We start from the raw sequence: 13,509 nt of genomic DNA on the forward strand, positions 1-13,509 counted from the left end.
TTATTGAGATGTAGTTGATGCATAATATCTTGTTAGCTTCAGGAGTGTTACATAGTTATTTGACATTTGTATCATTGTAAAATGATGATCACCATATGCCTAGAAGCTCCAGTACTTTGGCTGCCTGATGGGAAGAGCCAACTCATTGGAAAAGACCCTGTTGCTGAGAAATAGAGGGCAGGAGGAGCAGGGGGCAACAGAGGATGCGATGGTTGGATGGCATCACCGACTCAATGGGTATGAGTTTGCACAAACTCTGGGAGATAGTGAAGGGCAGGGAAGCTGGGTGTGCTTCAGTCCATGGGGTCACAAAGAGTTGGATACAACTTAGTGACTGAACAGCAACAACAAATAAGCCTAGTAACCATATGTCCTCATCCAAAGTTATTGTAATATTGTTGAGCATATTCTTTGTGCTGTATGTTTTGTCCCTGTGGCTTATTCATTTTATAACCGGAGGTTTACCTTTTAATCCCCTTCACCTGTTCATTGCACTCCTCCTGGCAACCACTCTTCTGTATGAGTCTGTTTTCATTGCCTTGTTTTTTAGATTCCACATATGAGATCATTCAGTGTTGGCCTTTCTCTTTTTGACTTATTTTACTTGGCATAATACCCTCTATATCCACCTATGTTGTCACAAGTGGTAAGATACTATTCATATTGTTAATGGCTGAGTAATATTCCATTGTATATATCGTGTCTTCTTCATCCATTCTTCCATACCCAGTAGTGAAGCTACTGGATCACATGATCACATGATCCATTCTATTTTTAATTTTTGAGGCACCTCCATACTGTTTACCATGGTGGTTGCACCAATTTACAGTCCTACAAACAGTGCACCAGGGTTCCCTTTTCTGCACATCCTTGCCAACACTTGTAATTTGCCTTTTTGATAATTGCCATTCTGACAGGTGTAAGGTGATATCTCATTGTGGTTTTGATTTGCATTTCTCTGATGATTAGTGATGCTGAGCATCTTTTTATTTCTCTGTTGACTGTCTGTATGTCTTCTTTGGGAAAAATGTCTATTCAGGTCCTCTGCTCATTGTTTCATTGGGTTATTTGTTTTACTGATACTAAGTTGTGTGAATTCTTTATGTATTTTGGATATTAACCCCTTATACGTCCTGTCGTTTGTAGATTTCTTCTCTCATTCACTAGGCTGTCTTTTCACCAGGTTGGTAAGTCTCCTTCACTTTGTAAAATCATTAGGCTGTCTTTTCACCAGGTTGGTAGTCTCCTTCACTTTGTAAAATCACTAGACTGTCTTCTCACCAGGTTGGTAGTCTCCTTCACTTTGTAAAATCACTAGACTGTCTTCTCACCAGGTTGGTAGTCTCCTTCACTTTGTAAAAGCTTTTGAGTTTGGTGTAATCCCATTTGTTTGTTTTTGTTTCCCTTGCCTGAGGAGACAGATTCAAAAAAATATTCATTGCCTATATTGTCTTCTAGGAATTTTGTGGTGTCAGCTCTTACATGGAGTAAACCTTAACCCATTTTGAGTGTATTTTTGTGCATGGTGTGAAAAACTGGTCCAGTTTGATTCTTTCGCATGTAGCTGTCTAGTTTTCCTCACACCATTCAATGAAGAGGCTGTCTTTTCCCCACTGCATATTCTTGCCTTCTTTGTTGTAAATTAATTGGCTGTATAGTCGTGAGTTTATTTCTGGTCTCTCTATTCTGTTCCATTGATCTATGTGTCTTATTTTTGTGCCAGTACCATGCTGTTTTGATTACTGTTGTTGAGTAACCAAGTCATGTTCAACTCTTTATGACTCCATGGACTGCAGCATACCAGGCTTCCCTGTCCTTCACAATCTCCCAGAGTGTGCTCAAACTCATGTCCACTGAGTCAGTGATGCCATCCAACCATCTTATCCTCTGCTGTCCTCTTCTCCTCTTGCCTTCAATCTGTCCCAGCATCAGGGTCTTTCCCAATGAGTCAGTGAATATTCAGGACTGATTTCCTTTAGGATTGACTGGTTTGATCTCCCTGAGTACTGTAGCTTTGTAGTATACAGCTGACCCTTGAATGACACAAGTGTGAATTCCTCAGGTCCACTTTTACATGGATTTTTTTTTTTATAGTATATACTACAGTATTACATGATCTGAGGTTGGTTGAATCCTCAGATGTGGAACCAAAGATATGGAGGCCTGACTGTAAAATCACATCCAGATTTTCGAGATTGGGGAGGGTCACTGCCCCTAACCTCCTCATTGCTCAGGGTTCAACTGTAGCTTGAAAACAGAGAGCATTATCCCTCCAGTTTTATTGATCCTTCTCAACATTGCTTTGGTTGTACTTTGGCATCTTTGAGGTAATACTGAAAACAGGTAAATCCTTACCCTGAGTCTAGTTTTGCCCTTCACAGCCAACCACGTATAAGCAGAGAGGGGGAAATGCCTCTTGTCCATTTTATAAGTTTCAAATCTTGAGAAATTCATATTGCCAATACAGTATCATCACTCATGTGAGATAAAAGTAACAGTTCACGTTCAGTGGATACAATATGGCAAAATCATCAGAGCTTTCCACCTCCTTCTCTTCACCTCAACCTCCTTGTCCTAGAGTGATAGAACTCCTAGGATATGCTGTCTATGCATAAAGCCACACTACACTGTTTTAGTTCCTCTTTCCCTGTTCGCCTGGTCTCACTTCTTCCCATGTCTCCATCCCGTTAGCTATGGAACTAGAAAATGAACATGGAACAGAGGAAGTGGCTCATTCCAATATTGTTGACTACAGAATTGGTGAAGAGTGAATTCTAGGATACTCCCCAATATGGTAAAAATGATTATTACACATTACACTTAGCTACAGTTAGTTTCATTAGTTAGGCTATACTCGGGAGGTTGCCATATCCTTGTAACACCACCTTAGGCATATTATAATCAAAATATTCAAATGATAGGGTATGTACTTAAGAAAGGGGACAGGCCACCAAGTATAGGCCACATATATGACTGTGATACATCTTTATTTTTTATCCTGATGAAAATGTGATTTTTGTGCTGTTACTAAATGAATATACTTGTGACTTCAGTTTCACAAGTTATATAGCTGATTGTTGTTTCACCATTTAGATAACTAGTATTATGCACTTTAAAAAAAATTTGACTGCACGGGGTCTTCGTTGCACCAACCACATGGACTGTTCCTTGCGGCATGGGCTCAGTAGTTGTGGCACGCAGGCTTCTCTAGTTGCCATGTGTGGGCTTAGTTGCAGTACATGAGATCTTAGTTCCCTTAGGGCCCAGGGGTGGAATCTGGGCCCCCTGCATTGGCAGCGTGGAGTCTTATCCACTGGACCACCAGGGAGGTCCCCATGCACTTTTGCCAGATATAAAATTATACATTTTCCCTGCCCTCATGGCTCTCTGTTTATATAGCCAACATAATTATAACTCAGTATGAACTAAACATAGCTTTTTTGGATAGTAGCTACCATTTTTATATATAAACATTATAGGAAATTTTTTCTAGAAATTGTAATCAAGTTAAGAAAAAAAGCCCATTAGAAAATGAAGCAAACCCTCCTAATTTTTGGCATTTAGTTGTTGTTGTTGAGTATAATATTCCTTTTGCTGGTAGGAGTGACTGACTAATGAATGATGGCCTACTTACTGTTGCATGAGTTATGTGTATCCTCATTCTTACTGTTCTTTTTCTTGCTGGTTTTCTTGGCATCTTTGGATGCTTTCCAATTCATTAGGAATTGTCTTTCCATGTTTTTAATTTCTTTTCCATCAAGGAATTCTAGAGAAAAACAATATATATGTTTAAAGTGTAATATATACATGTTACAAATGCTATCTATCAGTACAACATAAATATTACTATATAATGCATAAATATTATAATACATATACAATATATATACCACTGGTTTAGGGCACATGAACTTAAGTTACACTCTAGACCGAAATAAATTTATTTTTAAAATACCTTATTTATACAACTTCTTGTATTTGTACAACTTCTGTTGAGCTTTTATTTTTTCTGATTTCAAAAAGAATATGTGCTTTTTATAAACAACTGAAACGTGATGGTAAAAACATAAAATGACTCCGTAATTACTATCCATATCTCTCCTTTCCATGACTAACAAAGAGAATCACTATAAACAATTAGATGTCTGGTTGCCCTTCTTGAAGCATAAGTTACATTGTTATTTTACAAAACAAAAATGTCATACTTAACAAAAATTAAGTATTTAATAATTTTATGGTTATTCATAGAAAAAGAAAAGTATATTTTATGTTAATGTCAATAAGAAGTTTTATATATGTAACATGGTATTTTTAAAGTACATACATTAAGATATAGGAAATAATAGGAATAATACACATAGCTGGCTTCTTTATTCTACGAATTGAGATTTCAGTTATTTTAACGTTTTGTTCCTTTTAAAAAGTTTTGAAAATTGAGCATATTCAGTTACATAAATAATTTTTGTATGTTGTATGTATGATATTTGGAAAATTTAAAGAAATGGAAAAAAGCAAAACATTGCCTGTATTTCACAACCCGAAATAATCACTGAAAACCACTGATAATACTTTAGTATATTTTTTAGCATTGGTTTGTTTCCTAGGTATGTACCATGTATATATGTGTATATTATATAGAAATGGAACTCTCTATATAGTATTAACATCCTACTTTTTTAATATTATATTGTGAACATTTTATCATGTCTTTCTTTAAAGACAATTTTTAATGAATGATAATATTCTAAATATAAATATACAAGTAATTTACTTTAAAAATATACCTAATATACATGATCGTTCTTCCTGTGTGTTCTCTGTTTCCTACTCTTGGCTGATGGGGTAAAGGGTAGGCAGGGTGTGATCCTCCCATATGTGTTTTTTGAAAAATCGTTTTGGATACTTTTGATATGCCTCCTGTCAACCCCTCCTTCCCTCAAAAGAACCACTGTATTAGCGTTGTGATTAACCAAGGTTTACTACAGCCATGAGCTTTGAAATGGTTTTGCCATATGTTAGTTTTTATGGGGTCGCAAAGAGTCAGACACGACTGAGCAACTGAACTGAACTGACTGAACTGATGCCCAAGTACAGCATGTCAGGTGGCGCTAGTGGTAAAGAAAGTGAAAGTGAAAGTTGCTCAGTTGAGTCCAGTGCGACCCCATGGACTGTGTAGTCCCTGGAATTCTCCAGGCCAGAATATTGGAGTGGGTAACCTTTCCCTTCTCCAGGGGATCTTCCTAACCCAAGGATCCAACCCAGGTCTCCCGCATTGCAGGTGGATTCTTTACCAGCTGAGCCACAAGGGAAGCCCGAGAATACTGTAAAGAACCCACCTGCAAATACAGGAGATGTAAGAGACATGGGTTTGATCCCTGGGTCAGGAAGATACTCTGGAGGAGGGCATGGAAACCCACTCCAGTATTCTTGCCTGGAGAATCCTATTGTCAGAGGAGCCTGGTGGACTACAGTCCATGGGGTTGCAAAGAGTCGGACATGACTAAAGTGACTTAGCATGCATGCATGCACGCACAGCATGTCATAGAAACTCTCCCACAATCTCCTCTGTGAGAGGGCAGTGCTTATCCTTCTGATACTGTGTAAGCTGGTCCCTACTGAAGAGTGCTGGTCCATTTTCCCTTATATAGTGCATATTCAGGAGTGTTATTATTTGTAAGGGTCTCATAAAGGGACTCCCTACTTTGCTCCCATTTCAAATGAAAGGAATTCCTATATGTTCTTAAGGTGCCATTTGGCAAATGTCAAGCAATGAAAACTTTGATCAGTTTTACCTACAGAATCAAGAGTCTAAGGTCAGCAAGTTGTACACATTTATGACTAAATATTTTTTGTTGGTAACAGCCACATTTTCTTTTTTAAAGAAAGTGTTTGATATCTTAATTATTTCTGAACAGAATATATTTTTTCATGTTTTATTTCTCAATTTTAACTTTTGTTCTTATTAAAATATCAAATTTAAAGTTGACCATTTTTGTAGGTCCAGATGTTATATTCATATTTCTGAAGGCTTGCTGATACATTAACTAAAGAGTGAACCAAGTCTCTTTCTCTAGGAAAATTATATTAATATAATAGAAACATGTACCCAGTGATTTGGACACCAATATCAGTCTATCTCTGTATTTTGGTTTGAGACAAACAGGATTTCTATTTAGATCCATTTTCCACAGCTTCATCAACTTGTTCAGTAAAAACTCCAGATCCTATAATTAGAGGAGAAAAAAGCAAGACACAGGTATTTCATACTTATCAATATTTTTTTCATGTCAGTTAACTGTTTTTAAAGGTAATTACTGTTTCCCATGGAGTTCTAGCTCAGTGCCAGGTACTTAGATGATGTACAATACATCTTTTTTTGATGAAATGGCCTGTAGTATTAATAGAAAGGGCTAAAGATGAGACAAAAAGTAAGGTCCTGAGTTGGGGACCACAGAATTGTACTCTGTCACACTAGCTTAAATGGACCCAACCTGTATCTCAGGAAACACTTTGCCTTTCTGGCTATCCATGCTACAGAAGATGCCTTGTTCTTAGCAGAGTTTATGGAAGTTTACAGATTAAGGCCATTATGGAGTAGTAAGTAAGCAGTCCATTGACATTGCAAGCAATATAGTTGCTTTTCCTTTTAAAACCTATAAAAAATGTATCAAAGGGAGAAAATGGAGAAAAAAATCCCATGTGTGTTTATTACCCAAAGATCACTTAAAAAATATTTCTTTTTGGCTGTGCTGGGTCTTTGTTGCTGAGTGCGGGCTTTCGCTGGCTACTGTGAGCAGGGGCTACTCTCTAGTTGCGGTGGCAGGTTTCTCACTGTGGTGGCGTCTCTTGTTGTGGAGCACAGGCTCTGGGGCACACAGGCTTCAGTAGTTGTGGCGTATGGGCTCAGGAGTTGCACATCACCAGCTCTAGAGCAGTGTCAGTAGTTGTGGTACACGGGCTTAGTTGCCTTGTGGCATGTGGAATCTTCCAAGACCAGGGATCAAACTGGTGTCCCCTGCACTGGCAGCCAGATTCCCAACTGCTGAACCACCAGGGAAGTCCCAAAGATCACTTTTAATGTGTTATGTATCCTTCTAGTCTTCTTTTTTGAGCATAGGGATTTCTTTTTTAATTGTCAGTCATACTGTGTGTACAGTTTTATGTGCATCATAAACATTTTCATGTTTTAATAGCTTATAAGAAAATCAGCTTATTGATATTTAAAGGGATGATTAAATTGTTCTATGGTTGAAAATCCAAATAAACGTGAGAAAAACAGATTAGTCACCTTTAAGAACAAGCTTTCTGTTTGCCCTTATCACCTCCTCTCCCTCCCTGTTTTTTTTCAATCCAGTGTTACTGTCTTTCTCCAATGTCTTGTCTTTCTGTCATTCCTTTCCTTGCTTTCTTCCCTCTTTCTACTCTGTAGCCCATGATTGATTTTTAATAATTCAGTGGCCATAGGCAAAAAAAGGGAAAACTACCTTAAATAGGGCAAAACCATTATTTTAAAGCAAATGTTTTGCTGACAATAAATACTGATAATAACTAATTCTGTGGAGAGCTTTTGGTTTTCTGAGCACTGCTGTATACATATGATATTGTGCATATCCAAGAGGACTGCTTTTCATTAGAATATGAGTATGAGAATTACAAAGTTAATAAAAGTTCCAGAGGATAGCAGCAGGCAAACACCTATGATTCTTTTGTTTTCTTCAGGCTAAGACCAAACTTATCATAGGTTATAAGGGAAAAGTTAGGAATACAAATTATACATACATATTCTTAATTTCTAAGCTGAAAGTAATTGTTAATGCATTGGCTGGTATTTTTATTCCTCATAGCATTTCCTCACCTTCAAAGCTTGATACTATTTAGCATTGTATATCTATTTAACTATTTGTATCTTCCACCTTATTCTTTGCTTGATCCATGTTTACTGTTGCTTAGATATTTCATTTTTCCATTTTTGGAAAAAAATCTCATATAATAAGACTATATTTATTATTTAGACTTTAGAATATATATTTACCATGAAGCTTTGGTAGCAGGTCCCTTCTACATATTAAATATCCTCCCAAAACTGTAAAAGGAGGTAACAAAAATGGAACATCCAGATAGGTGCCTGTGTCTACATGAAGAAATGCTGTCTTTTGGGGGATAATTAGAAGCACAGCTGGGTTTTCAGAACCCACTGCAGAGCACTTTAATCTTTCAGAGACCAATGTCTTCCCATATAAAGTAGTATTTCTAGTTCTGCTTACTTCATTATTCATCAGGTATGTATTGAGTTACGGGTTAATTTCTGTGCTAGACTCCGATGGATTCAAATAAATAAGTTATGTGAAAAATACAAGGAGTTTTATAAGCAATTGTACAAGCAATCCTAAACTTTCTGACATTGCTTCTTACTATTTGACCTTAGGCAAGTCTGTGACCTCGTTTATAAAGTGAGGGTAATTAGAGGATTCGTTGCTGTGGCATGTCAAGTGTGTGAGGCAGAGCAGATAGGGAATACTTGTGTTATTTCTCTGCCTCTTTGTCTGCCCTGCTACCCCTGAGCTACTTCTCTCTTAATTTTGGTCAACACAGAGAAAAAGTGACGTTAAGAGAGAGTCAGGTTCTGATCCACTGACAAGTAACTGATGCCTTTAAAGAAAGTTCTCTTCGAAAGTTCTGATTTCATCCTTCAGTCCTGGGTCATGGGTTATGCCCTCTTCTCAGCATTTGTTCCACAGCTTTTGATATAACCATAATTATTTTCTGTGAGAATTTCATTATATTTCTCTTAGTTTAAAAACCTCTGGAAGGATGGAACTATGCATTGCATCTTTGTACTGTGTTGAAGATGATGCCCATTATAGTAACAATAAAAAAACTTTAAAATTTATATGGATAAAGAGTCCTGTATGTTTTTATTAATTGTTCATCACTTGATAAATGGCCCTCAGCATACTCCTCCTCCCAGTGTATGTTTATTTAAGACTAAACTAATCCTGTGTTGAAATATGATTACCCTTTGGATACGCTCTGGTTGTGCATTGCCTTCCTGTCTTTCATAAAATGCTTTCACTTTTGTGCCCTTCAGTAAGTTGCTAAAGGGAGCAAACACTTCTCTGGACAGTCTCGGTATGATAAATGATCATGTCATGCTATCACTTAGAGGAGTGCTGCAAAATACTAAGGAGCTGATTTTATTTCCCATGCAGGGTTGGTGTCTAAGCTCTAGGATAGGAGCGTGCTGCCTGGCAGTGCTCTTGCTGCAATTAATGATGGCCACTGACGAACCTGTATTTGACCAGCATGCGCCAATCTTTATTGGAAACGTCTAGCCCAACTGTCCTAACTAAATCTAAAGACAGCCATTTGTCATCCCTGTGACTGCCTGTCATCATCTGCCTGGGAAAATCTATAATTTTGGGCTTGTTCCTGACTAAACTGTGGAGTGAATAAATTTATCTTTTGAGTTACTTTGCTTGTCAGGATCAATATTGAGCAGAGGTTGAATAAATTAGAAACTGGAAATACATGACAGGCCATAGTGGTTTATTTGTTTGTATCTTATAAGTCAAATATTTTATAAAAGGCAAGCACGTCAAATTTTTGATTTCCACTGTTCATTCTAAGATGCTTTACCTCATGATAAATGGGCATCAGAAAACTAATGAAGTAAATCACTGACTGATATATCTGACTGGGAGATGAACTTTTCAGATCATTTTATTGACTTAGCAAACTTTGCAGACATAAAAACTGAAGGTAAAGATTAAACTTTTTTTCAAGTTGTTATACATTTTTGCAGCCATGATATTTATTTGATTTAATAGTATCAGCAAGATATATAATGTTGGCCTTTTACTAGTTCATGGCTCATCAAGTTACTTGCAGAAATCCAGGTTTTATTATAAATGGTTAATACATTGTTGCATTCTTTTAAAAGTATTTATTTAGTTGGGTGTGGTAGGTCTTGGTTGAGTCATGGGAGATCTTTAGTTGTGGCATGCAGACTCTTAGTTGCACTATATGTGGCATCTATTTCCCTGATCAGGGATTGAACCCAGACCCCCTGCATCTGGAGCATGGAGTCCTAGCCACTGGACTGCCAGGAAGTCTCCATTGTCTGATTCTTATTTAAAAGAGTTACCGGGGAAAAAATGCAAATAAATACTAGTCAAAAGTAAATATTTAAACTAGAGCTCTATGAGTTAAAAAAGGGAGTTTCTAAAGTATGGATTATTATTTGGCTTAAAATGTTTCTTTCTCCTCCTCAGTGATTGATTCTGCCACCATTTTTATTAAAGAGAACTGGGTCATCTAGCATAGAGTTTTCTCAGTTTTCTACCTTTGGTCTCACACTTCCTCTTCCATTCCTTTTTCCAATTTTTATCAGCAAAGGAAAAGTCCTACCTCTTTTCCCAAATGAATCAGTTCTCTCATCCCTTCCTCTCTCCACAGGCCTCCTACTCTTGGGATCATCCTTCTCTTCGATTTCCAGTCTCTCCGCCTCCTCTGGGCTTTATCCTATCTCTTACCCACCATCACTACACTTCCTTAAATAGTAGTCCAGACCAAGTCTTTTCTAACTTTTATGTCCTTATGAATCATGTAGGGTTCTTATTTAAATGCAGGTCCTGGTTTAGTAGGTATGGGGGCAGAAGTTGAGATTCTGCACTTCTGATGCTGCTGGTTCTAGGACCACACTTGGAATTATAAGGGTCTTGGTCACCTTCTCTGCTTCGTCAGTCACTGGGCACTCTTACAACCTGGTGCGTTTGATCAGGCACCACTAACATTACCACTGAGCCATACATTGACAATTTTGTACTTTCTTTGTCTCAGTTCTTGGAAGCAACTTACCCTACTTGACTGCATCCTTTATGGCTTTTCTTGCAGGCTCCCTGGGTCCTACTCTTACCTGACCCAGGGCCTTTGCACATGTTATTCTCTTTACTTGGTAAGCCATTCTGTTCTTTCAGAGCTCAGCTCAGCACTGCCTTCCTAAGGGAAGCCTTCACTCAGCTCCCTAAGGTAGTTCCCCTAGTTATAGGCTTTCAGAGCGACATACTGCTCCCTTTATAGCACTTGCCTGGGGTACAATTTTACTTATGTTTTGGATAGTTATGTGCTTAATGTTTCTCTTCCTCTCAATGCTGAGAGATCTTTGAGTTCAGGGACTGGATCTGTTTTTTGGGGGTTTTTTTTGCTCACTATTGTCTTCCCCTTTGTCTAGCAAGTGCTGCCACATGGTAGGTGTTCTGAATGAATGAAAAAGAAGAAATAGTGAATGCCTGAATGAATGAATGGATCTGAGGTGAGAAGCAGAACAAGAGTTTTAAGCAAGAGATTATATGGAACTATTTTGAAAATTCTGCTGATTAGCAGTGCTGCAGACATAGAATGGAGAGACAGGATTTATCTTCTATTTTGTTTTTTCCTCTATTCTTCTACCCGCACCTCGTCTCCCTCACCCGGAGTCTCTGCCTGGACTTTGGACTAGGGAATAGGAGAGATGCTGGCAGGGCTAGAAGATCTTGGGGGAAGGAGTCCGTGGCAGCTGTGGGTGAGAGGGAAGGTAAATGAAATCCCAAATAGCAGGGAGGACAGACGCTATTTGCCCAGATTCCTCCAGGTCCTTATGCAACCATCCTAAGGGACCATTATTTTTTTCCTTTTTTTATTTCATGTATTTTCTGTAGATGCATTTGAGGAACCTACAGTGTCCAAATAAAGACAGCTGGTTTGAGTGCTAAAAGCCATCGGTAATTATAGTGGTTTGGTTAGAATTCTCTAATGATGTACATTTCTTTTTCCCCATGGCACAAAGCTGTCTGTTGTTGAAGACTCTTAGGATGGATGTCAGTGACTTTATGTATGGCACATTGAGCTTTCTCTCCCATGGCACAGGGCTTGATGTCAGCAGCTTTGGGGCAACTTCGATCAATGAGTATAAAGAATGGAAAAATTAAAGCCAAAAAATGGAGATGCTGATCCCAGGAATATATAAAGAGAACTAAGTTAATATTCTGATGTTAACCTTCCTGCCCTTTGACTAAGCCTTTGGAGGATGATTTAAAATGACCATAAAAGCACATTCCAAATGACTCCTAGGCAAGTCTGTATTCAGACATCCAAGAAGCTGTGTCTAAGTGTTTTTAATTGTGTGTATCTTCTTGCTGGAAGGAAAAGAACTTGAGATTTCATCCTCACACTGTGAATATCTTTTCTCTATGGGAAGGAAGAGCAACTTCTGGTGTATCTCAGCCTTTGGAACTTACTAAATGATTTGCACTCCTTCCCCAGATGGTTGAATATTTTAAATTGTTATTGTATTCATTCATTTTATAAACACGTAGTAGGTGTCTACTATGTGCCAGGCACTGGCCTGAGCTCTAGGGCATCCTGAAATCAACAAAAAGTCCTTGCTCTTAAAGGCATTTTGATATTTGGGGGAATTCATTTGTAGTAGAATAATATTTATTTTAGTAATTACCTACTGCTAACAGTAGTTATCACAAAGCAGAGACATCACTTTACCAACAAAGGTCCATATAGTCAAAGCTATGGTTTTTTCAGTAGTCATGTACGGATGTGAGAGTTGGACTATAAAGAAGCCTAAGCACTGAAGAACTGATGCTTTTGAATTGTGGTGCCAGAGAAGACTCTTGAGAGTCCCTTTGACAGCAAAGAGATCAAACCAGTCAATCCTAAAGGAAATCAACCCTGAATATTCATTGGAAGGACTGATGCTGAAGCTGAAGCTCCAACACTTTGGCCACCTGATGTGAAGAGCCGACTCATTAGAAAAGACCCTGATGCTGGGAAAGATTGAGGGCAGGAGGAGAAGGGGGGCAACAGAGGATGAGATGGTTGGATGGCATCACTAATGCAATGGACATGAGTCTGAGCAAACTCTGGGAGATAGTGAAGGACAGGGAATCCTGGTGTGCTGCAGTATATGGGGTTGCAAAGAGTTGGACAGAACCTAGCAAGTGAACAACTACAGTGGCTATGAGATGAGCAAGGTAATAGTGCTAAATTTGGAAACAAGACCAGGAATAACTGTTTTAGAGTCAGCGGATAGCTGTCTGAAAGTGCTTTTTTTTTTTTTTCTGTAAGTGCTTTTGAAACAAGAGTTCTATTTATGGGGGGAAAGAAGCCTATTCTTCCTCCTATGGTCTTATGTAAAGGAATTATATCACAGTCACCTCATTGCCAAACCAGAAACTATGAGGTCTTGGCAGTGGTTCAGCTCACAAATGACTGGTTCCAGGAAGTCTTCCCTAGCCCTAGGCTAAGTTAGTGATACTATAATACTTATGAAAACAGAACCACATTGTAGTCTGATCACTTGTTGACTTTTTTTTATTCCCTGGGCCTGTACTCTTTCTTCTTCTGATCTACATGGAGTAGTATAATGCCTGGCAAACATGTAGATGCCAAATACATGTTTGAATGAATGAGTAAATAAATGAATGTGGTATGATATGGCATAATATGACCAGAATATAG

General features: G+C 38.2%; 1 protein-coding gene across 3 annotated transcripts in view; it reads right to left on the reverse strand.

Annotated features, from left to right (window-relative positions):
* Positions 1-13,509, reverse strand: part of PPP1R42 (protein phosphatase 1 regulatory subunit 42) — a 45,331-nt gene that overhangs the window by 15,169 nt on the left and 16,653 nt on the right. For all 3 annotated transcript variants that reach the window (XM_055546155.1, XM_055546154.1, XM_055546156.1), the window contains exons 6-7: positions 6,107-6,224; positions 3,635-3,766 (exon numbers count right to left, since the gene is read on the reverse strand). In XM_055546155.1, coding sequence (XP_055402130.1) covers positions 3,635-3,766; positions 6,107-6,224 — 250 coding nt within the window. The remainder of the gene's footprint in view (positions 1-3,634; positions 3,767-6,106; positions 6,225-13,509) is intronic.

The sequence above is a fragment of the Bubalus kerabau genome, chromosome 14, assembly GCF_029407905.1.
Source record: "Bubalus kerabau isolate K-KA32 ecotype Philippines breed swamp buffalo chromosome 14, PCC_UOA_SB_1v2, whole genome shotgun sequence".
Classification (NCBI taxonomy): domain Eukaryota; kingdom Metazoa; phylum Chordata; class Mammalia; order Artiodactyla; family Bovidae; genus Bubalus; species Bubalus kerabau.